This window comes from Eumetopias jubatus, unplaced genomic scaffold (assembly GCF_037043125.1).
Source record: "Eumetopias jubatus isolate StellerSeaLion01/CBP00866 unplaced genomic scaffold, mEumJub1_p1.0 scaffold_16, whole genome shotgun sequence".
Lineage (NCBI taxonomy): Eukaryota > Metazoa > Chordata > Mammalia > Carnivora > Otariidae > Eumetopias > Eumetopias jubatus.
Window position 1 is genome coordinate 64,980,531 of NW_028274822.1, and position 26,579 is coordinate 65,007,109.

Consider the following 26,579-nt stretch of genomic DNA (forward strand, 5'->3'; position numbering starts at 1 on the left):
TTTGACAGCATTTATACACAGCAGAACTTCTTTCAAAATTGGAAGTCAATCCTCTCAAAGCCTGCCACTGTTTAATCAGCTAAGTTTATGTGGTATTCTAAATCCTTTGTTGTCAGGGCACCTGGGTGGCTCAGTCAGTTAAGCGACTGCCTTCAGCTCAGGTCGTGATTCTGGAGTCCTGGGATCGAGTCCCACATCGGGCTCCCTGTTCGGTGGGGAGTCTGCTTCTCCCTCTGACCCTTCCCCCCTCATGCTCTCTCTCTCTCTCTGTCTCCCTCCATCCCTCTCTCAAATAAATAAATAAAATCTTTAAAAAAAAATAAATCCTTTGTTGTCATTTCAACAATCTTTACAGCATCTTCTCCAGTAGATTCCATCTCAAGAAACCACTTCCTCTGCTCCTCCATGAGAAGCAACTTCTCATCCATGCAGGTTTTATCATGAGATTGGAGCAATTCAGTCACATCTTCAGGCTTCACTTCTAATTCTAGATCTCTTGCTGTTTCCACCACATCTGCAGTTACTTCCTCCACTGACGTCTTGAACCCCTGAAAGTCATCCATGAGGGTTGGAATTTACTTCTTCCAAACTCCTGTTCATGTTGCTATTTTGACCCCTTCCTATGAATCTTGAGTGTTCTTAGTGGCATCTAGATGATGAATCATTTTCAGGTTTTCCATGTACTTTGTCCAGATCCATCACAGGAGTCACGACGTATGGCAGCTATAGCCTTACAAAATGTATTTCTTCAATAATAAGACTTGAAAGTCAAAACTACTCTTGATCCATGGCCTGCAGAACAGATGTTGTGTTAGCAGGCATGAAAACAACATTAATTTCATCTGCCTGATGAAAGAGATGTCCAATAGACATCTCTATCAGAGCTCTTGGGTGACCCAGGTGTATTGGCAATGAACAGTAATATTTTTAAAGGAATCTTTTTCTGAGCAGTAGTTCTCAACAGTGAGCTTAAAATATTTAGTAAACCATGCTATAAGCAGATACAGTTTCATCTAGGCTTTGTTGTTCCGCTTATATAGGGTAGGGCAGAATAGATTTAGCATAATTCTTAAGGCCCTAGGATTTTTGGAATGGTAAATGAGCATTGGCTTCCACTTCAAGTCACCAGCTTCACTGGCCCCTAACAAGAGAGTCAGCCTGTCCTTTGAAGCCAGACATTGACTTCTCCTCTCCAGCTGTGAAAGTCCTAGATAGCTTCTACTTTCAATACAAGGCTGTTTCATGTATATTGAAAATCTGTCATTTACTGTAGCCACCTTCTCTAATTAGCTAGAGCTTCTCAATAACTTCCTGCAGCTTCTACATTAGCACTTGAAGCTTCACCTTGCACTTTTAGTTATAGAGCTGGCTTCTTTCCTTAAAACTCATGAACCACCCTCTGCTAGCTTCAAACTAGTTATTCTAGTCCTATTGTACCAGAGCCCTGTTGAAATGGTGAGGTTTTGGGGAGGAGAAGCATTCTGTTATCTCATGATTAAATCTTTTTGTTGTCGTTGGACCGGTGACCCTGGGCTATGACCTTCAGAAGAATTCCTTAGCGCACGCGGGTGTTTGTGCGTGCATGTGTGGGCTAGGCTATAGGTGGTTAATTGCCCTGCCACTAAGTCACATGGGGTCTAGTAGTTTCCCTTGAAGGCAAGCTTTTGTTAAGGAGAAGGGAACTCTGGGTGGGTTTCAAATGGTTCATTTTCCCCTCCCCTAGCCCAAAGCACAGAGGGGATTTTTCCATCCCTGATCTTCACCCATGACAGCCTGTTAGAGCTCCTGGAGGTAGAGCTAACATAAGTGTGGGTACCCTCCTTCCACTGGACCCCCAAGAGTTTTAACTTACAAGCCAGCCCACGCTCAGCCTTCAGCAGTGTACCAGTTACTTTAAGTCTTCCTACCAGTTAGGGCTCCAGGGCCTTCAGCTCCAGGTGAGCTCTGGCATTCTGTCTTCACCTGGTATCTCTAGTTTCCAGGGTGGTAGTTTGCCTTGTGACCTTACTTCTCTGATGAATCCAAGAAAAGTTGTTGATTTTCAGTTTTTCAGCTTTCCTCTTTGAGAATGGGAGTGTCAACTTCCAAGCTCTTTGCATGTTGGAGCAGAAACCAGAAGTCCTTTTTTACAATTTTTATTTATTTTGGTGATGAGTATGAATTTTATAATTATTTTAAACTTAATAGTCATATGGAGTAGGCCATGGATGTCTGTGTTTGTGCAGGTTGAAAGAGCAAAACCTTGTGAAAGAGCTGAGGCCCCGGGACCTCCTGGAGAGCAGCAGTGACAGCGACGAAAAGGTCCCTGTGGCCAAGCCTTCCTCACTGTCCAAGCGAAAACTGGAGCTTGAGGTAGAAACGGTGGAAAAGAAGAAAAAAGGGCGGCCTCGGAAGGACTCTCGGCTCATGCCTGTGTCTCTGTCTGTCCAGGTGAGGCCAGCGGGCCCATGTGGTCTCCCCCAGCCCAGCTCGTGAGCTCAGTGCTGGAATCCGCACGTGCCCGAGTAGGATAAGAGAGGCTGTGCATGCCACTGTGTGCCTCATCAGTGTGGGAACAGTTGGCAGAGACATGCAGGCTCCCACACCTGCCCTCAACCCACTTGGAGTCCTTGAGCAGTTCCCTGGGATCAGCTACTCATCTGGAAAGTGGGGGTCTTTATAGCCTTCATCTGCACTTTTACCCTCACAGAGTAGGCAGAAATGCCTGGGGAACTGGCCTGGCCTCACCACTGGGTAACTCACCTTTACCTGACGTTGCCCTACGGTTGCTGGGGTGGGGCTCAGAGACATTTCTGCTCTTGCAGTCCCCAGCTGCCCTGACCGCAGAGAAGGACGCCGTGTGTTTGTCTGTACCAGCACCTGCACTGAAACTACCCATGCCAGGCCCCCAGAGAGCATTCACCCTCCAGGTGAGCAGGCTTCTTACCTCTGCACACTCTCTCCATGCTCCCCCTCTGTGTAAACCCTGAATTGTCACTTACTTTGGGCTGCTTTTCAGTGGCTCTCCATCACTTCCCACATCTGGGGAAGTTGTAGTTAATCAGGGCCAGATCACTAGCCTCTTCCCCAGGGGTTCCCTTGCTGCCCCCACCTCGCATTTCTCTCCTCTGTGCTTTGCCCTTACAGTCCTGCTGCCATCTTCTGGATGGCCAGCCCCTTCAAAACTTGTCTCAGGTATTCCCTTCTGGAAGCCTCCTTGAGCTCCACACTCAGCCCTGGGCAGCCTCAGGCTTGGTGCAGTTGGACTGCATGGTTGGTAATGGCCTATCTCCCAATCAGCTCACTGGCCCTGTCCCCTTCCCAGGACCCAGCAGAGTCGTCATCAGGGCTGTTTGAGTTCTTGGAGTAGAAGCTTATGACTATGTGCTTGTTCAAAACACAGCTCTAGAACAAAGAATCCATTATGCCCAGAGGCCTTCCATTCATTCCGTCTAGCACCTGACCTTGGACATGCCACAGGTTCACGGCCTGTTGTTCCTAAGCTCGGGTGCACGTCCTCAGGAAACCTTCTAGGACCCCACACACAGGTCACTTTCCACTGGGCACACACTGCCTCGCGCAGGCTGGTCCTCATGGGACATGAGAGAACCAGTGTCAGCCCCTCCCACCACAAGTCTTTCTGGGCCTAAGGATAGGGACCCACGTGGTTTGTTCCTGTTGCTGTTGTGCATGGAGACGGCGCACAAACCCCCTTCCAAACTCTAGCCACTGCCCCTCCCCACCCCACCCCACCCCCGCCCAGGGGCTTTACCACTGAGTGCTGCTTGGGACTGTTCTTGGTTTCCAGGGGTCTATGAAGGGGCCTATCTCCCAGTCACATACAGCCCTCTGCCCCAGTTTACCCACTTTGTGGCCACACAACTGCAAACTGTTCAGCCGTTCTGCCTGGGTTTTCCATATGGGGATATCCAGTCCGTCAGCTCCTTAGGCATGAGAGATGAGGCTGAGCAAGTTCCCAGCCGTCTCCCTGCCCTGGGGGCCACACATCCAGATGTCTGGCCTTCTTGTCGCACCCTGTTACTGCACACATTGCCACCCTCCTGTTTACCAGCCAGTTCTGTCTGCCTCTCTGTCTTCCTCCTGCTTTGGGGCCTTTGATCATCTCACCTTTCACATGACCCAAGTCTCAGTGGGTCCACCATCACCTGAAAAGACACTGTGTTTGCTTTCCTCCACCAGGTGAGCTCCGATCCCTCCATGTACATTGAGGTGGAGAATGAAGTGACTGCTGTGGGAGGTGTGAAGCTAAGTCGTTTGAAGTGTAACCGGGAAGGGAAGGAGTGGGAGACGGTACTCACCAGTCGGATCCTCACTGCTGCCGGCAGCTGGTAAGGACAAGGGTCTTTGCCTAGCCCAGCTTTTAATGTTAGGGAAGCACCATGTGCTATGCTGTGTGACCCTGTTTCTGTCTGAGGCAGGAGGAATTGCCCTACATGCTAGCTTCCAGAGGCCCGTACCATGCCTTGCCCTAGGCTAAACATGTGCATGTCTTCTCAATCCCCACAAGACCTAATAAAGTCACCATCATTATCAACATGTTATAGGTGGGGAAACTGTCTTAGAGGGTCAACCAAGGCAGGATTTCCACTCAGATGTTCTGATTCCCTTATGTGGCCAGATTCCTAAAATCTCAGGTTCCAGGCTGAGCTCTGTCTGGCTCTCTGACATGGGATCATTGCTTCTCTGGACCCCAAATTTTCATCTAGGGAAGTCAGGATGGATTTCTGATTGTCCTGTGAGTCCCTAGCCCAGCCCTCTCCGTTTTCTGCACTTTGAGAGGAGACCTTAATTCAATGGTTAGTCCCCCAGTGTCTTCCCCTGGACTTCCAGCCATGATCCCCTAGAGCTGTTTTTACATGTGCTTGATCTGGAAAGAGGACCAGCATTTTCCTCAGGTGCCTGTTGAGGCGTAGGGCCTTCAGTCAGGTCCATCTATTTGATACTCTTAAAAGGATTTTACAAAGATAATTGGCTTAGATACAATCACTTTAACTAGACCCTTAATCAGTTATCATGAGACTGCATGTAAAATGCTTTCATAGTGTCTGTGAGTACTTGGCCTCCCATCTTGGGTCAGGGTTCCCATGGGCCCTGAGTGAGTGCATGGTGTTGCACCTAGAAGGAACCATCATTCTGTACCTCCTTTTCATTCTCTGCCAAGATGAGCAAACTGAGCTTCCTGATCCCAGGCACCCACAAAGGACAAATAGGCCTGTGTGCTGGGTGTTGCTGTGGGCTCCCCCTGGATCAGCATTAGTGTGAGCTCAGAAAAGCTCAAGGAGCTCCTGAAGGGAAAGAGAACACATTCTCTTTAATCAGAAGTCTCATTTAGGCTAGGCTGCATCAGCCCTGCTGCCCCAGTCCTTGGGCAAGCCTTCGTAGCAGGCACGGGGCAGGCACAGACAGGGAAGGCTCTGCATTTCAGGGCTGCTTCCTCTGCCACAGCTCCCGATGATCATGACACCTGTCCCCTTTGTGCCTTTTCAGTGACGTGGTATGTGTCGCCTGTGAAAAGAGGATGCTGTCCGTGTTCTCCGCCTGTGGTCGCCGCCTCCTCCCTCCCATCCTCCTGCCGTCCCCGATCTCCACTTTGCACTGCACGGGCTCCTACGTCATGGCGCTCACTGCCGCAGCCACATTGTCTGTCTGGTGAGAGGCAGGCCCAGGGTGGGGTGGGCTCTAAGCAGGATGGAATGGGGCTGTGCAGGTCCCCTCTCACTTCAGAGATAGGGAAGGCAGCAAAGGGGGCCACTCGGCAGACATGTCCTTGGGCCCTGCTGGCCTGGGCATCTTAACGCCTAAGGAGGCCTGAGCAGTCAGTCACGCATTGCTTGTGATAGCCACCTCGCGTTGAGGGAGGGAGAGTGTGCAGTGGAAGTGGCGCAGGCTGCCTGCCCCTGCTGCCATCCTGATAGCAGCAAAGCTCATGACAAATCACACAATGCCTAATTGCATGTGCCAGGGTCCAGAAAAGGGATCTCAGCTACCAGAGCATGGCCACACTTCTCCCAGAGTTGGCATGGTGTTGGTAGCAGGCCCCACAGCTCTGTGGCTTAGACCCTCTCCCGTAGACTTGTGCAGAGGTAGCATAGTGACACATGGGGAGTGGAAGCCCTTTCCAGCCCAGAGCCCCCCTCCTGGAAGCAAGGGCTGGGTGTGTACTGGGGACCATGGAGTGGGGTCTGATCACCGAGGCACATTCTGATGCTTTTACCCCAGCTGCAGAGTAAGCTGTTCCCTGTCTCCCTCCTAGGGATGTTCACAGACAGGTGGTTGTGGTGAAAGAAGAATCTCTACACTCCATCTTGGCAGGTAACCTCAGCAATAGACCACCGCTTGTTCCCTGGGGTGGGGGCAAGGCAGCTTGGGTTCCTGACATGAAAGCACCCTGTTCAGCCTAGATGGAGAACCAAGCTCTGGGCCCAGCCCGAAGCATTTCGTGTTGTAGGGGATGTCGTTATGTTGTAGGGAGATGCATTCTCTCCAGGGGCATATTTGAATAGGTCCCTAAGAGGTGACAAACAGCCTGCGGATGGCAGTGAGACCAGCATGCGCAGAGTAGAGCAGTGACTGCCTAGTTATGCGTCAGTGTTAAGATACCTGTTGCTGGGACTGTGGGAGCTGTGGTTTGCATTTCTCCTTAGGTGCATGTGCAGGCACCTGCTGTTCAGAATGTACCCAGAACCCATTCTTGTGCTGTCTCCCCAGGAAGTGACATGACAGTGTCACAGATCTTGCTGACACAGCATGGAATCCCAGTGATGAACCTGTCTGATGGGAAGGCATACTGCTTTAATCCGTCACTTTCTACATGGTAAGTAAGCCAGCTCCTGGCCCTGCCCTTCTGGGAGAGTGTCCATCTTGAGCTCGAACAAAAGCAGTCAGGCCTGCCTGGCCCTGCTTCTGACAATCAAGCCCTGGAATGGATGCTGTGGTGGCAGCCCTGCTGGTCTCTGTCCACTAGAGAAGAGCAAGAGCTCAAACCCGCCAGTACAGGCCCCACTGTCCCTGTGGGCAGGGGTGCTTTCCTTCTACATTGTTTTCTGGGGTCACTTTGTTTGGAACAGGCATTTGAAAATTCTTATGGTCGTAGTTACACATTTCCAGCCTCGTCTCCTTAGCCATTGTCAGCATAGGTGAGTTGGCTTCACAACTTCACCACCATTCCTCAATTTTTGTAGCTTAGCAGGAGCTAAGTAGCACTTCTGGCTGCCTTTGTGAATTAGTGAGGTTGGACAGTCACTCACCATGTGTCATGGTCTGTGTCTTTCCTCAGCCCATTTTGGAGTTTGGAGCATTTTTCTATATTTGTAAAATCTCTATTCCTCCAAGACTTTAATCCAGATGTGTAAAGTGTGTACATTGTGTACCAGCCAGTCAGAAATTCTTTTCTTCTGCCTGCACCTTTGGTCCTTCATACCCAAACCAGCTGCCTTCCAGCCCTCTTCTGTCAAGAGTTGCCAGGCACAAGTTTAGCCTCCCATTGAGAATTCTTTGAGTTTAAAAAAAAAAAAAAAAAAGCGGGGGGTGGGGGGCGGAGGGAGAGTGCTGCACCTGGCTGGCTCAGTCATTAAAGGATGCAACTCTTGATCTCACACTTGTAAGTTCGAGCCCCATGCTGAGTATAGAGATTACTTAAAAATAAAATCTTAAAAAAAAACAAAAACAAAAGCTTACCCATTCCCAGCTCTTCCAAGTTGCAAACTTGTATATTATATGTGATTACTGTAATAATGGAAACAGGCTGGTTGTCTAAGAAGGGAAATGTTGGCTTAGTGTTTTACAAAGGCATCCAACTATTTTTAAAATGTGGCTAGAATGTTTTCAACAAAGATGTGAAAGGTCCAGAGAAGGTGAAGAGCTGACTGCTTGGGATGCTATAGAAGCTCGGGAAGGCTAGAGCCTGGCATTCCTGGAAGCTTCCAAAGGCCAGGCCATGTGTGCCCTGGGCAAGTGGGCATCCTATGCACACTTCATATGCAGGCCCCTGTGCTCAAGTTCTGAGACCATGGAGCACAAGTGGTCCCAGCGAGAGCCCCGTTGATGACCTTCACTGTCATTGATTTTGCCTTGTTATGAAACCTGTCCCTGAGGGCCCTGTGGAGAGAATGCAGTGATAGCCTCAGCCGGCACTCTGGCAGAAGGTCATGTGGTGCCTGCTCCTTGGCGGCCTCACTGCCAGCCTTTCTGGTGGACCTCCTGGTTTTCCTGACCTCTGCTCCTGCTGTTGCCTCCCCAGGAACCTGGTTTCTGACAAGCAGGACTCCCTGGCCCAGTGTGCGGACTTCAGGAGCAGCCTGCCTCCCCAGGACGCCATGCTGTGCTCTGGACCTTTAGCCATAGTCCAGGGCCGTGCCTCCACGTAGGTGACCCAAGTGCTGGGGGAGGTGGCCGGGTCATGCAAGCACAGTCCCACCGGCCTGCTCTCTGACTGCCCACCGCCTATGCCTAGCTGCTGCTTAGCACAAGCAGGCTCAAGGGTGCCAAGGGTTGTGGGCCCACATTGGGTAATATCTCAGGGTGCTAGGTCACAAGCCCTGTCACTTCAGGGCACAGATAGTGGTCTGAGGTGCTACGAGTCATGGACACTATCATGGGCAGTATTTGGGGTGGGGAGGAATGAGCTGCTGACCTGTCACCTTGGGCCTAGATAGGAGGTACAGGATGGGACAGGTGTGCTAGAGTGGCCAGGAGGCCTGTGGCTGGGACATGGGGACAAGTTAGCCAGCATGGAGTCTGACACCTGCCCCTTGACTGGCTCCTCACTGGTGCCCAGGGGCTCGCGGAAGCAGCCTCCTGACCCATGTAGTACCCACTGCCTCATGATGCTTGCTCTGCCGGTCTCTGCAGTTCAGGAAGACAGGCAGCCCGGCTCTTCTCCGTGCCTCATGTAGTGCAGCAGGAGACCACCCTGGCCTACCTGGAGAATCAGGTTGCGGCGGCACTCACCCTGCAGTCCAGCCATGAGTACCGCCATTGGCTCCTCCTCTACGCTCGGTACCTTGTGAACGAAGGTGAGGTTTCTGGTGGCCCTTCCATGTTCTTGGGCCTGACTCAATTTCTGTCCCAACATGACCCTTCTGAAAGCCCATGAATCAAGGCAGAGTGCAGTGGTCTAGGGCTCTCTGCACTCATCTTCCTCCCAGTCTCCTATTATGTTCACCCCCAGAGGCCCTGGCCTCCAGCTCCCCCATTAACCAGACGGCCCTCAGCCCCCATCTCTTAGCCTAAGCTGTAATCGAGGCAGCTCAGCAGGCATCCAGCTCATTATAGGCTCTGAGGCCCTGAATCAGGTAGGCCCTGAGGGCCAGGAGGATTGGCAGCGGGAAGGGGTGGGGGCACAGGATGCTCGGATAGACTTGCTCTAGAGGAGCAGATGAGATGCTCACCCTCCTTCCCTCCCTAACACCCTGGATCTGCAGTGGTCAGCCAGTCACCCCAGGGAAGGGCATCTTCTAGCAGCATCCAGTGAGCCTGCATTTCTCTTCCTCTAAGCCTCTCCTGCCCTGGATGGGCCAGCCTGTCCAGCACCTCCCCCATGGCCTTCCAGCCCAGCTTTCCCTGCCAGCACTTCTGTCCCCTCCCCAGTATTTCTCCCCCACCACTTTCTCATCCCCTTTCGGCCAGCAGAAAGCTAGGTATGTGGGAAGATGTGGCCATCCTGTTCTCAGGGCGACCTCCAATAAATAGCCTTTCATCTCTTTGCTAGGCAAGTGTGGGGTTGCTTCTTACCAGCCTTCCTCCTCCCTGAGCTTAGCCTCCAGGGCTGTGGCTTGGGAACCAGCCCTCCCAAAACTCCCTGTGTTACCACACAGCTCCAGGCCTGGTCACAGAAAGCCTTCCCCCACAGCCTCTCATGGCCTTCCTGCTTTGCTTTGGACAACACACTGCCTATTTTGTTTATAATTTAGAGTACAAAAAAGAGAGAAAACCGTGCTGAACCCCTACAAATGTCACTCCCAGAACTCAAATATATCACATTGCCTCTGATGACATAACTGGGTGTATGTATACACTTCTGATGACAACAGACACGGCTGACCAACTCGAAGTCCCTCGCCCCTCCCCAGCAGACTCCAAACACGAGTTTAATTTTCCTCTTCCTGCCCATTCTGCGTGGTTGCCCAGCCTGTGTGGTCACTGACTCTTCTAAATACTCAATCTTCCCAAACCCATACCTTTGCTGGGGTGCTCCTGTCCATCTGGGCCTCATACCCCATTCCACTGGGGAGACTTCTCCTCTGGCTCCTCTAATTTGCTTCATCCTGGGTATTGATCAGGACTCATCCTGATGCCCCGCACAAAGTCGCTGCCTCCTCAGGGGCCTGCACCAGTTTGTGGGATCACTTCTACCACTTGCTTCTCTTTCTCCATCTTCCACATGTCTGTTCCTTCGTCCATACACAAGTCACCTCCACTCTATCTCTTGCTTCCTCGACCATAAAAGGACTCAAATTGTAAAGGGAGACCCCTCTCACTTCTAAAATTCCTCAGATTCCAGCATCACCCTCTTATTCTCTATCCTCATCTTTGGGTGATTTCATCATTCCCTGTGGCTTCAGCTGCCGCCAGTGCTGACAGGCCCCCAGATTCTGCCACCAGTACTTCTGGCACTCCACGTGGCTGTGCCATAACCCATGAGTTGACAGGCCTGTGACTGCTTCTCCTGTCTTCTCCACTCCGTCACCACCTCCTCAGCCTAGATTCATACCCTTGCCATCTCTTACCTCCTGAAGGCTGCCTCCTGACCCTGCTGATCTCCTCTCACTACCAACACGTCTTCTCTGAAACAAATCTGACTAGCCCACTCCCCCTCCCCTTCCACGATTCCTACATTTTCCCATCACCTTGGGGAGTTTGTCCCAGAGCTGGCCACATCTCATTTTTCCCATGGGCCCAGCACACAGAGGGGCTGCTGTATATGCTGTCATGGGAGTGGGTTCATGAGTGAGAGAGTCTGTCATTATGGATCTCAGTGCCCCAAACTGAGAGACGTGCAAGAGGCATTTTGCCCAAAGCAGGCAATAAAATAAACATTTGTTCAATCTGGTTTGATATACACGACAACTTAGCATATTCTTGATTTTTTATTTCTTTTTGTAATGTGTTCCTATTTCTGTTTTGTTTTGTTGTTTTGTTTTGTTTTGTTTTTTTCCGTAATTAGGGTTTGAATACCGACTCCGAGAAATATGCAAGGACTTACTGGGTCCGGTTCACTACTCCACTGGAAGCCAGTGGGAGTCAACGGTAGTGGTAGGTGCTGCTTTCATTCTTGCCACAAGAATTCTGTCTTGAAAAGTGAAAGTGGAGATGAAAAATAAGCCGAAGTGCTTTGAAATTCTTCCCCATTAGACTTCTTGAGCACACCACCTTGGGCCCCAGCGTCAGTGGGAGGATGAGATGCCAGCACAGCACTGCTGGGCAGCAGCCAGGCCCTCGGCGTCAGGGGCTCAGGGAGTGCTCAGCCACACACGCACCTGTGCTGAGGAGAGTTGCCTGCTGGGGGCTGTGGGTTTGTTCCGTAGAGAAGGTGAAAGATCCTTCCCTGCCTTCGTGGAGCTCCCAGTCGGGTAGGAAGGCACAGAAGCAAGGAAGCGATTCAGTCAACAAGGTAGTTTCAGACTGTGGATTATACCATGCCCAGAAATAAGCAGAGCAATCAGACAAGGGTCCCTGGGAACAAGTGGCCAGGGAAGATATCAGAAGGGGTCTTTTAGGATGAAACCTGGGGATAAGAATGCGCCAGCTCTGTCAAGACCTGGGAGTCTCCTGGTAGAGGTGATAGTGAATGCAAACCGGGCGTGGTACATGAAGGCCACTGTGGCTGCAGCATAGTAGGCAAAGGAGAGGGTGGTATGAGATGAGGTGAGACAGATGAGCAGAAAGGAGATCATTGAGATCTTGTGAGCCGGAGCTTTTGGAGGAGTTTGTGACATGAGATCAGTTAGCAGGGGTGATGTGAACTGACGTAGGAAAGCAGTCAGGGCTTGTTTTTGCAGCCATCCTGGCAATAGACAAAGGTGACTTGGATCGGTGTGATGGCCATGGAGAGGGGAAAGGACACAGATGCAAGTTGTATTTTAGAGGCAGACCCAACAAGACTTGGTGGGTGGTTGGGTGGATATGGAATAGATTAAGAGACAGAGAATAATGAACATGCATACAGTCACCTCCAAATTTTTTGGCTTGCACTGTGCCTGCTAGTGCCTTGAAAGAAGCAGGTTGGTGAGGGATGGGGGTTGTGGATATAAGTTAGGTCCCCCGCTTCATGCAGTCACTGAGCAAATACTGATGGAGCATCTGCTCTGGCCAGGCACAGGACAATGAGCAAGTGAACAAAGCCAACCGGCCCCACCTTCATAGGTCTACATTCTTGTGCAGAGAGGCAGATTCTAAACAGCAGAGCAAGTGCATGTATTGTGTTGGGTGGGGGCAAGTGCTGTGAACCAAACACAAAGTGGCCAGGGTGTTACTGGCAGGATGCTATTTTATATTGAGTAATCAAGGAAGTCTTAACTGAGCAGAGACCAGAAAAGGTGAGGGGCAAAGCCCCACAGATATTTAGGGGAAGAACATCCAGGCAGAGGGAACAGCGAATCCAAAGGCCCTGAGGTGGAAGGGCTTGCAGTGTGGAAGGAATAGCCAAGCAAAATAGCAGTGGGAGGGCGAAAGGGGCTGCAGTCAGAAAGGTTGGAGGGTCAGACCTCACAGGCTCTGCAGGCCTTGGTGTGTGACTGGCCTGTGTGTAAATTATTTGATTTTTATTTTGTTGCAATAGATCTTAATCTGGTTGGTTACTAGAATCCTAACTTCAAAGTCCAATTCCCCTTAACATCTCTGAAGGTCTGGTGCTGCAGACTTTGTTGTAAAATCTCTGCTGCAAATCTGATTTCCATTGCTGTGTAAGTTCTTTTGGCTCCCTCTCATTGTTTTGAAGTTTCACAAAGCTCAAAATCGGTTTCCTTCATTCATTCTATGGATTTTCCTTAGTTCTCTTCTTCAGTGATATCTTCCCTTCCATTTTCCCCATCATCAGAGAGATGTGATGTCCTCTCTTTTTAAAATCTGCTGTATCATTTTTTATAGTTTCAATTCTCCCCCCATATTTTCAATTTAGTCTTTTATCTGCTTGAGCGTAGTAAGCTTCGTTATTTTAAAGTTGTATGTCTTATAGTTCTGCTATTGGGAGCCCTTGTGGATCTGTTTCTCTTGCCTATAAATGTCTCTGCCAGTTCTCATTTATATTATTTCCTTACATGCCCGATTATTTTTTAACTATATGCTGGACATGTTGTCTGGAAAATTATTTGTAGAAATGGTTTGAGGCCTCGGGTGATGTTACCTTCTTTCACAGAGTACTTTTGTTTGCTGTTGCCAATTCTGGAGGCATCAGCACTGCAGAGTCCCCTCAACCCAGTTCAGGGATTGAGGTTTTCTGGGCTGTCTCATGACTCAAAGCCAGACACTCATTTGTGCAGGGGCTGGTTTACTTCCAGTTTACCCTTATTCTAGGGTACATCCCTTTGGGGTGTCAGCACAAGGAGGGATGACTTACCAGGAATCCCCACTTTTCATTTTGGCCCCTGCTTTGGTCCCCCTAAGCCCTCAGGTCTGACAGAAGCTTGCTCAGCCTCTTTCTCATCAATAAATGTTCCCAAGGCAAAGGCATCCCTCTCTGAATTTCTACCTTCCCCACATCCCAGCTGAACCCTAGGTCACTAGCACATTAGCTCTCTGAGGTCTGTTTCTTTTTGTGTACCTTGGTCCCATGTCCTCAACAGGAAGGGTGGTTCTGAATTACCAGTAAGAGTAGAGCTGTTTCCCTCGCACATGTCACTTCCAGGGTACCCTGACAGGACATCTTCTTGGGTGGGAGATAGGTCAGCATGTGCCTGACCAGCCTCTCTCCTGGCCAGGTTGTAGAGCTTCATTCTGTGATCCAGCTGCCATTCTGGGGGCCTTAGCCCATAACGTCAGTTGGAGCTCTACATAGCAGTTTTCTGTATCCACCTGAAGGTGAGAATGCTAGGCCAATATGGTGCAGACGGAAGGAGGCACAAACAGGCCACCAGTTGTTAGCATGTGTTCTTTTCTCCCACTCCTTCCTGCTGCTTGTTCTTGCCAGCTCCAAGCAGGACACCTCCTTGGAGCTTTGTCCAGAAGAGCCTGGGGCTCCCTTCCCAGGAGTACCATCACTGTGGTCCCACCTGCTTTTCACCTTCTGTAAACTGCCTAATATAGCTAGTCTGCTCGTGGTCCCTGGTATCTATGACACATGCTTTCAGCTGCAGGTAAATGATATTTCCAATGGTGGCTGAAATTGTTGTTGTTGTTTCCTCTCCTCCAAATAAGTCATCTGGAGGTAGGTGGCACCCTATATCTCTGTCACTTTCCTGGCCTTCACCTCGTAGTCACAAGGTAGCTTTCATATGCTTTCATATCCAAGTTCAAGGAAAGAGGACGGGGGAAACCAGTACCAGCAACATCTACCATTCTTACCAGAAAAAGAAAAGCTCTCACAAAGGCTAGTCTGTGCCTCACAGGCAACCAACAAATCACATGAGCACCCTCATTGCAAGGGAGTCTGGGGAAGTGAGCAGTAAAGCATATGTAGGAGAAGAGGTCTTAGAGCAGGTATGGACATAGCCAACTCCTGATGTCTGCCACATTCCCTCCTGACTTCAGCACTATGCTGAATTTATTCCTTTTTTTAAAAACCTTTTTCACTAGATATTGAGGGCAAGTTTGAGTATGAACACTCTGTTCTCTTATTGAGTTTCTTCATGATCACTTTTATGGTAAGAATTGATCATTCAAATGGAACTGGTTCTCAAGGTGGCTGGGAAAATGGAGCAGTAGATGGAAGATGGACTTACAACCAGCAATGCTGACTCAGCAGTCCTCCCAAGAGGCTTATTAGGAAGCATCATTTAGTATATTTAAGAGCCACTTATACTTCCTTTTTTTATGAACTGTTGAAACACTTCATTGTCATGTCTTTCTTATTGGTTCATAGGAACTCTTTATGTATTGGGAAGTTAATCTTTGTGATATGAGCTACCAGTTTGCTTCAGGAGACCCCAAAGGTCCAGGCTTCTTTTCTCTCAAAGATCATGGCTCAGTTTACACAGAAGGGAGACAGGAAGCCAAGGGTTGGGCCACTAAGCAGCCATCCTTCAGGTGCCTTTAGGTTGCTGGCCACTGTCTCTGCACCCAGATCCTGCTTTTGGAAGCCTCCCTCTGCCAGTCTTCACGGTAGGACCTGTGACCAATGGCCAGAAATGTGGTGATGAGCTATGTCCCCGGCTGCTGCCTTAAACAGTAGGGAGACATACTGAGAGCCCAGAGTGGGAGGTGGTACTTTGTGGCAGTTGGTATTAGCACCAGCCTCAGGTCAGAGGGTGGATCCTCTTGGAGCTTGCCCCTGGTGCCACAGGCAAGCAGAATGTTCTGCTTTGTTTATAGCAGTTTACTTCATTTTTTTAATTAAATTCTTCAGTTTTTTAATTTTAAATTTTACTTTGGATGGTAATATAGTCACATAGTTCAAAAATTAAAAGGTACAATGGTTCTGAAATAAGTTTGGGGGGGTTGTTTTTTGGTTGTTTTTTGTGTTTTTTTTTTTCTTACATTTATTTTATGCAGAATTTACTCCCAAGCCATAAGTTCTTGTCTCTTCATTTTCTTCAGTTTCATTTCTTCTGGGATATCTTTTTCTTTTTTCTTCAACATCCTTCTCCGGTTTAGAAACAATCTGCTCTTTTTCAGTAAGGATCATCTCTGTGGCAGGGAGAGCTCACGTACAGGTTAATCCAAACACGCACTCTGTAAGTTCTCACCACATCTTGGGGGTTTTGTTCATCTGGGTGTGCTTAGTGACCAGAGAATCTGTATCTAAACCCTTAAGTTCAGCATTCCTCTGCATTTAAGCATGTGCAGTAAAAATTCAGCAGCACTCTCTTCAGGTCACTAACACTGTGTCCAGCCCCAGTGTTTGGCCCGAGCCCACCTACCAACTCCACCATTATAGCAACAGAATAGCACACATTGCTTCTATAAAGTGACATTCTTCAGATACATGGTGGCTTTTCAGATATGCATACTTTTGATGCATTCATAAAGTGAACACAAAGCTTTGAATCTCTTGATTTGCATGGTTTTGTTGGGCTTTCTGGGGAAGTGAATAGTGAACCATTTTCAGAGGTCACCTCAGGCGACTTAATGGGAAGAGCAGAAATAAGTTTTGAAGTCAGAAACTATGAGGCCTCCACCTTTCATCTTCTTTTTCAAGATTCTTGTGACTATTCAGGGTCCCTTGAGATTTCGTATGAATTTTAGGATGAATTATTCTATTTCTGTACAAAAACACCACTAGGATTTTGATACGGAGTAAATTAAATCTATAAATTGTTTTTGGTGTTATTGACATCTTAGCAATATTAAGTCTTCCAATCCATGAACCCCTAGGGGATGTCTTTCCATTTACTTGTGTCTTCTTTAATTTCTTTCAGCAACATTTTGTAGTTTTCAGTGTACTAGTGTTTCACCTCCTTGGTTAAGTTTATTCTTAAGTATTTTATTCTTCAGAAGCTATTGTAAATAGAACTGTTTTCTTAGTTTTCTTTTCAGAATGTTTGTTGTTGGTATATAAAAATGCAACTGATTTTGGTGTATTGATTTCCTATTCTGCAAATTTGCTGAATTCACTCATTCTAATAGGTTTTTTGTAGAGTCTTTAGGGTTTTCTACATATAAGATGATGTCTACAAACAAAAAAGTTTACTTCTTCCTTTCCAATTTGGATGCCTTTTATTTCTTTTTCTTGCTTCATCGCTCTGGCTAGAACTTCCAGTACTATGGTGAGTAGAAGTGTGAAAGCTGGCATCCTTGCCTTGCTCCTGACCTTAGAGCAAAAACTTTCAGTCTTTTTTTTTTTTAAAGAATTTATTTATTTGAGAGAGAGAGTTAGCATGAGCGGGGAGCAAGGGGGGGAGGGGGGAGGCAGACTACCCGACAAGCAGGGAGCCCGATGTGGGCCTCGATCCCAGGACCCTGGGATCATGACCTGAGCCGAAGGCAGACGCTTAACTGACTGAGCCACCCAGGCGCCCCAAAAGCTTTCACTCTTTTAGCATTGAGTGTGATGTTTTCACATATGGTCTGTATTATATTGAGGTAGTTGACTTCTATTACCAGTTTGCTGAGTGTTTTTGTAATGAACGAGTGTTGGACTTGATCAAAAAAAATTTTTGTATCAGTTGAAGATTGTTATTAATTCTTCTTTAAATATTTGGTGAAATTCACCATTGGTGAATTTGGTCAGTCATTTGAAGCCATTTGGTCAGTCATAGGCTCTTTTTTGTTGGGAAGTTTGTGATTACTGATTCAGTCTCCTTACTAGTTATAGATCCATTCAGATTTTATATTTCTTCATGATTCAGTCTTGGTAGGCTATGTGTTTCTAGGAATTTGTCCATTTTATCTAGGTTGTCCAATTTGTTGGTGTACAGTTGTTTATAATATTCCTTTATTTATAATTTTTACTTTTGTGGCATCAGTTGTAATGTCCCTGTTTCATTTCTGATTGTCATTCTAGTCTTCTCTCTTGTTTTCTTAGTCCATCTAGCTAACAGTTTATCAATTTTGATGATCTATTCAAATAGTTACATTTTGGTTTCATTATTTTCTCTATTTTTCTATTCTCCATTTTATTGTCACTCAAATATGTATGATTTTCTTACTTCTGTTTGATTTGGGTTTAGCTTGCTTTGATTTTTCTAGTTTCAAAGGATGGAAGGTTATGTTATTCTTTTGAGGTCTTTCTTTGTAGATTCTTACAGCTATGAATTTTTAACAAGTGCTTTTGCTGGATCCTGCATTTCTTGGTATGTTGTTTTCATTTTCATTTGTCTCAAGATATTCTCAAATTTCCCTTGAGATTTCTTTTTGAATCATTGCTTAACAATGTGTTCATTCCCACATATTTGCAGATTGTCCAGTTTTTTAAAGAAAAAAAAAAGCTAAAGGCTTTTGACTTCTAGTTTCATTCCATTGTGATTGGAAAAGATACTTTTATGATGTCAGTCTTTTTAAACCTATTGAGATTTGTTTTGTGACCTAACATGTCTCTTCTGGAGAATATTAAATGTGCACTTGAGAAAAATGTATTCTGCTGTTGTTGGGTAGAATATTCTATATATGTACATAAGGTACAATTTGGTCTATATTGTTTTTCAGGTCTTCTGGTTCCTTACTGTTCTATCTGGTTGTTCTATCCATTATTGAAAATGGGATATTGAAGTCTCCTACAATTATTCTAGAATTATTTTTCCTTTCAACTCAATGTCTTCTTCATATATTTAGGAGCTCTGATGTTTGGTGCATATGTTTATAATTGTTACATCATCTTTGGTGAATTGACCCTTTTATCATTATACAATGTCCTTCTTTGTTTCTTGTAACAGTTTTTGAAATAACATCTATTTGGTATGATGCAAGTATAGCCATCTCTTCTGTATTTTGGACTATCTTTTTCTATCCTTTCATATTCAACCTGTGTGTCCTTAGATCTAAAGTGAGTTCCTTGTAGGTAGCGTATAGTTTGACTCTGGTTTTTACTCATTTTTTTTTTATTGGGGAGTTTAATCCATTTACATTTGAAGTAATTACTGACAGGGGTGCCTGGGTGGCTCAGTCAGTTAAGCATCCAACTCTTGATTTCAGCTCAGTTCATGATCTCAGAGTTGGGAGATTAAGTCCCATGTCCAGCTCCACACCAAGCATGGAGCCTACTTAAGATTCTCTCTCTCCCTCTCCCTTTGCCCCCCCCTCAAAAAAAATTATAAAGTAACAACTGACAGATAAATATTGAATATTGCCATTTTGTTATTTATTTTCTTTATGTTTTATATCTTTTTGTCCCTCATTTCCTCCTTTACTATTTTACTTTGCATTTAGTTGATTTTTTTAGTGACATGTTTTGATTCTCTCCTCTTTTCCTTTTGTGTGTATTCTATAGATATTTTCTTTTTGATAACCATAGGGATAACAAAAACATTCTATAGTTATAACAATCTATTTTAAACTAATAAACTTGCTTCTGTTTGATTTGGGTTTAGCTTGCTTTTATTTTTCTAGTTTCAAAGGATAGAAGGTTATGTCATTGTTTTGAGGTCTTTCTTTGTAGATCCTACTGTGTATAAACACAGTAGCCAGAAGGGGGTCTAGGCAAGGAAGAATTTTCTTTTCTTTTTTTAAAGATTGCTTGCTTGCTTGATTGATTTGCGAGAGAGAGAGCGTGCACACGCATGTGCATCCATGTGCACCCATAAGCAGGTACAGTTCCACTCCACCCACTTTATGTTATTGAAGTCACAAATTGTATCTTTATATATTCTATAACCTTTAACATAGATTTATAGTTTCTTATGCTTTTGTATTTTAAATCTTATAAAAGAATAAAATGGAATTACCCAACAAAATTACATAATATGGGTTTTTATATTTGTCCTTACTTTTACCTTTACCAGAGAACTTTATGTTTTATTGTTTAGTATCCTTTCACTTCAACTTGGACTCCGTCTAGCATTTCTTGTAGGATAGATCTAAAGCTTTTTTTTAAGATTTTATTTATTTATTTGAGAGAGAGAAAGAGAGAGAGAGAGAGAGCACATGAGAGGAGGGAGGGTCAGAGGGAGAAGCAGACTCCGTGCTGAGCAGGGAGCCCAATGCGGGACTTGATCCTGGAACTCCAGGATCATGACCTGAGCCAAAGGCAGTCGCTTAACCAACTGAGCCACCCAGGCGCCCTCTTGTAGGGTAGATCTAATGGTAATGAATTCCTTCTGTTTTTATTTATCTGGGAATGTGTTTGTTTTTCCCTTGTTTTTGAAGGGTAGTTTCACTGGATATGGTATTCTCAGATGTCAGGTTTTCTTTTAGCACCTTAAATATGTCATCCCACTGCCTTCTGGCCTTCAGTGTTCCTGCTGAGAAATATGCTTATTGAGTATGCTTTTTACATAATGAGACACGTTTCTGCTTTCAAGATTATCTCTTTATCTTTGATGATCCATAGTTTGATTAAAATCTGTCACAGTATGGGTTCCTTTGGGGTTTTCCTACATGGAGTGTTTGTTGAGCTTGGATTTGTAAATCCATGTCTTTCCTCAAACCTGGAAACTTTTCAGCCATTATTTCTCCAAATAAGCTCTCTTCCCCTTTCTCTCTCTATTATTCTTCTGGGACTTGTATAATGCATATATTGGTCTGCTTGATGGTATCCTATAAGTCCCTTAGACTATTTTCATTTTTCTTCATTCTATTTTCTTTTTGTTGTTCAGATTCAATAATTTCAAATAACTTGAATTCAAGTTCATTGATGCTTTTGTCTGTTCAAGTCTACTGTTGAACACTCAAGTGAATTTGTCTATTTAGTTACTGTGTTTTTAAGCTCTAGGATTTTGGTTTGGTTCTTTTTTATAATTTCTGCCTCTTTGTTGATATTCTCATTCTATTCACATATCGTTTTCCTGATATGGCCATCTGTTCATGTTCTCTTTGAGAATATTTAAGACAATTGTTTTAAAGTCTTTGTCACATAAGTTCCAGGCCTATGTTTCTTTAAGGTCAGTTTTCTGGAGACTTATTTTGTTATTTTGAATGGGCCAATACCATATCCAACCATATCCATGTTTCTCTGTTTCTTTGTATGCCCCATGATCTTTTGTTGAATATTGGGCATTTGAAAAAATGGCCACCTTTCCCAGTCTTTGCAGACTGGCTCCCCTACTCAGCTAGTCATGAAGCTCATTTTAAAAATGTTTTTTCTGATGTCTCCTTCTTTCCTTCCCTCCTTCCCCCCTCCTTTCCTCCCTCCGTCCCTTCCTTCCTTCCTTCCTTCCACCTTAGGTTAGACTCAGGTAATTGGTTGTCATTCTTTTATGTTCTCTGATATAAGATGTTTTATGTTTGTAAGTATCCTTATGAAAGCCCCGCTTCTGTGGCATTTCTACAACAGTTTTGCAATGGTTAGTGTTTTTATTACCATTTACTTGTAAATCATTTTTAATTTCAATTAACTAAATTAATTAACTTACTTGATTAATCAGTCATGAGTTCTACTCAATTGTAAGAGAATGTGATTTATATCAGGGGTTGGCAAACTTTTCTGTCAAGGACCAGAGAGTAAATATTTCAGGCTTTGCAAATCCATACAGTCTCCGCTGCAACTACTCCACTCTGCTCTTGTAGCATGATATATCAACAAATAGGCAGGTGTGGCTACATTTTGATAAAATTATGTACAAAAATAGATAGTAGGCTATATTTGGCCATGCCAGTCTGCAATGTACACGATACCTGCTATTTTGTTGAGGTTTGCTTTTAGAGCAATTTTTTATATGTCCACATGTGCCAAAGAATGTTTTTCATTTTATATATGTCCATTAAGTCATGTTTACTAACTGTTCAGTTCAGATTACCTGAATCTGTAGATTTTTGCTTTTCCATGACCTATCACTAGTTGAATGTGTATTAAAATCTCCCTGAGGGTGGTTTTGTCCCTGTCTTCTGACTTGCTCTTTCCCCAGTGATGTTTTTGTCACAAAATCTACTTCGGTAATTATAAAATACTAGCTCTCTTTTTATTCTTTACTAACGTATCTTTCTCTGGCTTTAATTTTTAACCCTCTGCATCAATGTTTATATGTTTCTTACTAACATCAGATGGCTGACTTTTATCCAGTGTGACAGGTTATTTTTTTTTTTTTATCACCAAGCTCAAACCATTTACATTTTTTGTTTTCTTGGTTTTCTTAAGGCCAACATAAACTTTAGCCAGAGTTAACCACATTTCTTTTCATATCTATTTTAACATTATCTGGATTTATCTCTTCTTACTTTGAGTGTTTCCTCCAAAACATTTTCATGGTGGATCCTTCCTGTGGCAAACCTTTTGAGGTCTTAAAAGCCTAAGAATATTTTTTATTATACTCTCTTATATGAGTAACTGTTTGGGTAAAAAAGTCTAGGTTCTGAGGTTTTTTTCCAATATATTAAAAATACTACTTTATTGTGTATCTTGATCTCTCTTCTTTTGTAGGTGATATGATCTTGTTTTTTAGAAACTTTCAGAATTTTTCTATCTTTGATACTCTCAAATTCTATATATTTCATCCTGCATGTCTAGATATCAGTTTTTCCATATCTTATTTTTTTTCCTAGTTCTATGAAAAATATTGGTATTTTGATAAGGATTGCATTAAGTCTATAGATTGCTTGGGTGATACAAACATTTTCACAATATTGGTTGTTCTAATCCATGACCATGGAATATCTTTCCATTTATTTGTGTCATCTTTAATTTCTTTCATCAGTGTTAAAACACTGATAAATAGTTTTTGGAGTAGTTTCACCTCCTCGGTTAGGTTTATTCCTAGGTATTTTATTATTCCTGGTGTGATTATAAATGGGATTATTTTCTTAATTTCTCTTCTGCTACTTCATTATTAGTGTGAAGAAACAGAAAAGATTTCTGTATATTAATTTTGTATCCTATGATTTTGCTGAATTCATTTATCAGTTCTAGTAGTTTTTTGGAGTCCTTTAGGGTTTTCTATATAGTATGGTATAGTAGTACCATGTCATCTGCAAATAGTGAAAGTTACTTACTCCTTACCAATTTAGATTTCTGTTTCTTTTTCTTATCTGACTACTGTGGCTGGGACTCCCAGTACTGTGTTGAAAAAAAGGTAGTGAGAGTGGGCAGCCTTGTCTTATTCCTGGTCTTAGAGGAAAAGCTCTCAGTTTTTCACCTTGAATATGATGTTAGCTGTGGGCTTTTCATATATGGCCTTTATTATGTTTCTATATCTTACATGATCAGCACTCATGGAGGCTTTCAACCTAAGGCCATTTGACTTTCTTTAATTGTGTGAAATCTACCTGTATTATTTCCTTGAATATTTCCTTCTTTCTTCTTTCTCTGTCCTGTGGGACCCATTATGTAGAATTGGGCCCTTCTGTCATCCTCCATCTGCCTTTACTTTTCCTGTATGGTTTCTCTGCTTGCATTTTCCTCTTTGTGTACTCCCTCCTCGAGCATGGTCTGGTCCTCCATCTGACTCCACTCTGACTTGGTCTCCAGCAGTGTCCATTCTTCTGCAGATCCCATCCCTTCAACCACTGTGTTGCTCCAACTTAATATCTACACTTGGTTCTTTTCTTTAATTCCTTGTCTTTCTACCATGCTTATTTTAACATCTTGGGCCTTCCTTCTGTTCCAGCGGTCAGAGTTGTCATTTGGTGGTTTTTTCTTTGCAGCAGCTGTGCTCCTCAGGGTTCTGTGCAACAGAGACTCCTCCTTGCAGTGCATGTTGCAGAGGAGCCGAGGCAGACTATGGTGCCAGTGCACCCAGGCATGAAAGAGTCCTGGGCAAGGCCCAAGGGCAGAGGCCCCAGGATTGTAAAACCAAGGCCAGCCACTGCCTCCCAGATGCCTCTTCGCTCCTAGACTTGACCTCAGGCCCCCAGAGAGCATCCACATTAGGGAACAACTCCTCCAGGATGGCCATCCACCCGCTCCTCTCCCCTAATATCCTACTTCCATCCTGCTCTGGAAGGCCAAGTTACTGTGGCCAGTAATTAGTGCAGGTGAAGGCCAGCAGTGACTGTGCCAGCGGACTTAGGGGACACAGAGGAGCCGAACCTACCCTCGTTTTCTTTGCTGTATCCTTGCACTGTGTCCCTCCCCTGCTCCCTGCCACTCTACCCTGCATGCCCCAGCTTAGGCGTTTAGCTTGCCTGGGACTTCCCAGCATGTGGAGAAATTGTTCTCATCCATCTGTGGTTTCTCCAGGGGGTGTCTGGGGGTCAGATGGGCAGACACAGGGTCTCTGCCAGGCCAAGGAAGCCCAGCACCGTCCAGGTCTCCTCACTGACACTTGCACTCAACTGTCACACTTTGTGTCCACAGGGTCTGCGGAAGAGGGAGCTGCTGAAGGAGCTGCTGCCGGTCATCGGGCAGAATCTCCGCTTTCAGCGCCTCTTTACCGAGTGTCAGGAGCAGCTCGACATCCTGAGGGACAAGTAGCCTGCCCAGGCCTTCCCTGGCTGCAACAAGGGCAGGGCCACACTCTCGCCGCTGACAATGCGCACGGCCACCTCTCACCTCGTCAGACCACAGAAGGACGAGGAGACACTGGCAGGAGGTGGGCTGTCCTGTGCCAGCGCTGGCCCAACTCCCTAGGCGGGCTTCCCCCATATCCTGGGCCCGTTGCTCCCTCAGAGGGGGGCAGCTCTGCCCGCCACTCATCCCTCCCTCCAGGACCCCTGTGCGGAGCTGGGGTTGGGGCCCTGCCCTGCTGCCCTGGGGTCAGTGAGGCACTCCCAGGCCTGCCGTTTCCAGCACGGGCCCGAGGTGGACACTAGTCCCTGCCACTGCAGGCATCGTGCTGCTTCAGCTATGACGAATGAGCCATTTGTGAAAGAGAGATCCCTGAAATGTTAGTGTATTATGCAGTCGGTAGACTGACCCGAGACCTATGTAAAAGGAAAGGCTATTCCAACGCGGACTATTTTTGTACTAGAATTTGCTAACTTGTAATATGGAATTTTCCTTTTGGCCAATAATCAGGATTTCCCTATAAGTCACTTGGACATTGGTCACTTGTAGGAAATTTAAACTCTAATTATGACAGCTACATTGAAAAATAATTGTACTGAAATTAACTTGTCTATCTTCATTTGGTTTTAATTTTTAAATGTTTGTAAAAAGAGACTGTTTTTTGGGGAATGGGGCAGAGGGGTGGGTGATTTCTTTTGTAAGTGTAAAATAAATGAACACGCATTGGATACCAAATCATCCTGGCTTCCCCTGCCTTTTCCTTCTAACTTCCACCTTCCTCCCCTGCCATAGCTCCCTCTCCCAAAATGGGCAGTTCTGGAACATCAGAACTGGAAGGAATCTTTGATGTCCTCTAATGGCCCCAACCTCTCGGTGCAGAAATTCATTACCCAGCATGGAGGTCACTTCGTTGACCATGAAGCGTCTGAGGCTTCTGGGGCTAGCAGATAGGCCACCTCACCTGAGTCTCCTCCCAAGCCAGTCATCGAGGTCCTTGCTTCTGGCTGTGCTGTGCCCCTTGGTCCCCAGTCATGCTGGGCACCAAGGGCTACAGCTGGCTTGCCAATTTTGTGGAAGGAAATCATTAAGTACAGACTGGGGTTTTCTGAAGAATTATCTAAAAGCTGTGATTTTTCTAGAATGTGTTCCAGAAGCTCACCCACAGGAGAGGAAATAGCTAGAATCACAGAATCTTCAAGCATGGTGAGGATGGAGCACCTTTACCTCTGTGTTATGCACCTCTCTGTTGCTTCCCTGCCAGTTGTGTGGGATCCCAAGTCTCAAGAAAGAGGCGTGGATTTGGAATTAGAAGACCTGGGTGACTCTGGCCACTGGTATCCCCTCTCTGGATGCTTTCCTACCTAGTGGCCATCTTACTGCCTTCTCATTCATGTCAGGTAGCTGGATGAGACACAGGCATACATGCTTGCCTGACAAAGCCAAAGCACAGAGTGCATGTGAGTATGAACACCTCAAAGGCCAGGCTGCAAGTGTGAGCTATTCTTAAAGGAATGAGGAGCCAGACATGCTATGCAGGTCAGGCAGCGCCCCTGGCAATTCGGCAGCAAGGCATGGAGAACTCTGGAGCCACAGGATGCACATGGCCTTGGGACTGACAGGTTTGTCTGGAATCCAGACCAGCAAAAATCTGGGCCTACTTTTCAGCTGTCAGATGGAGATGAGGTTAAGAAAACCTGCATGGTTGTGAGGACTAACCAGGATCACACAGGCAGAGTCCTGGTGCTTAACAAATGCCTCTTTGAAGAAAACTTCAATAGTCAGTGTTTTACAGTATTATTTGTGGGTTTTTTTGTTTGTTTTTTAAATAGGCTCCACGCCCAGCTCGGAGCCCAGCGTGGGGCCTGAACTCACAACCCTGAGATCAGGACCTGAGCTGGGATCAAGAGTCAGATGCCCAACAACTGAGCCACCTGACACTATTATTTGGAGAGGAGAGGAAAATGAAAGATGTCACGGACTTCTGCTTCCAGCCAAGATGGAATAACAGGAACCAAACTGACCCACCTATCTGAACCAACCAAAAAAGCCAGTCAACATATATGAAACAATGATCTCAAGACACTGAATATCAGAAAACAAAGGACAATAATCCTGGGAGATGGAAAAAACAAAAAAGATGAGCCCTGTGACTGCCCCAGCTTACTACCCAGAGAGTTTCCAGGCTGTAGCAAAGGGAGGAGAAGCTGAGGTAGAGCCCAGCTGACTACTTGAGTTGAAGAAATAAAGCTGAGAACCCAGGGAGACCAGGGCAGCTAGAGTTCACAGGACAGAATACCAGAAAGGAAAAGCTCCATAGAGAACCCTACCCTCAGTAGAGAAAGCCCTTACCCTATCAGTGCATATTTAACTGAGCACTGATCAGGGTGTAGAAATGAGACAGCTAAGGGTAGACAGAGAACCACCTGAAAGGATTAGAGTGAAAATTGCCTAAGTA

At 45.7% G+C, this 26,579-nt stretch overlaps 1 protein-coding gene across 3 annotated transcripts in view; it reads left to right on the top strand.

The window, feature by feature from the left end:
• HIRA (histone cell cycle regulator) overlaps positions 1-24,174 on the top strand; it is an 84,298-nt gene extending 60,124 nt beyond the window's left edge. For all 3 annotated transcript variants that reach the window (XM_028094775.2, XM_028094776.2, XM_028094777.2), the window contains 10 exons: positions 2,226-2,430; positions 2,805-2,909; positions 4,180-4,328; positions 5,488-5,649; positions 6,254-6,312; positions 6,709-6,814; positions 8,240-8,362; positions 8,851-9,014; positions 11,165-11,253; positions 23,975-24,174. In XM_028094775.2, coding sequence (XP_027950576.1) covers positions 2,226-2,430; positions 2,805-2,909; positions 4,180-4,328; positions 5,488-5,649; positions 6,254-6,312; positions 6,709-6,814; positions 8,240-8,362; positions 8,851-9,014; positions 11,165-11,253; positions 23,975-24,091 — 1,279 coding nt within the window. In that variant the 3' untranslated portion in view covers positions 24,092-24,174. The remainder of the gene's footprint in view (positions 1-2,225; positions 2,431-2,804; positions 2,910-4,179; positions 4,329-5,487; positions 5,650-6,253; positions 6,313-6,708; positions 6,815-8,239; positions 8,363-8,850; positions 9,015-11,164; positions 11,254-23,974) is intronic.
• Positions 24,175-26,579: the final 2,405 nt, after the last annotated feature.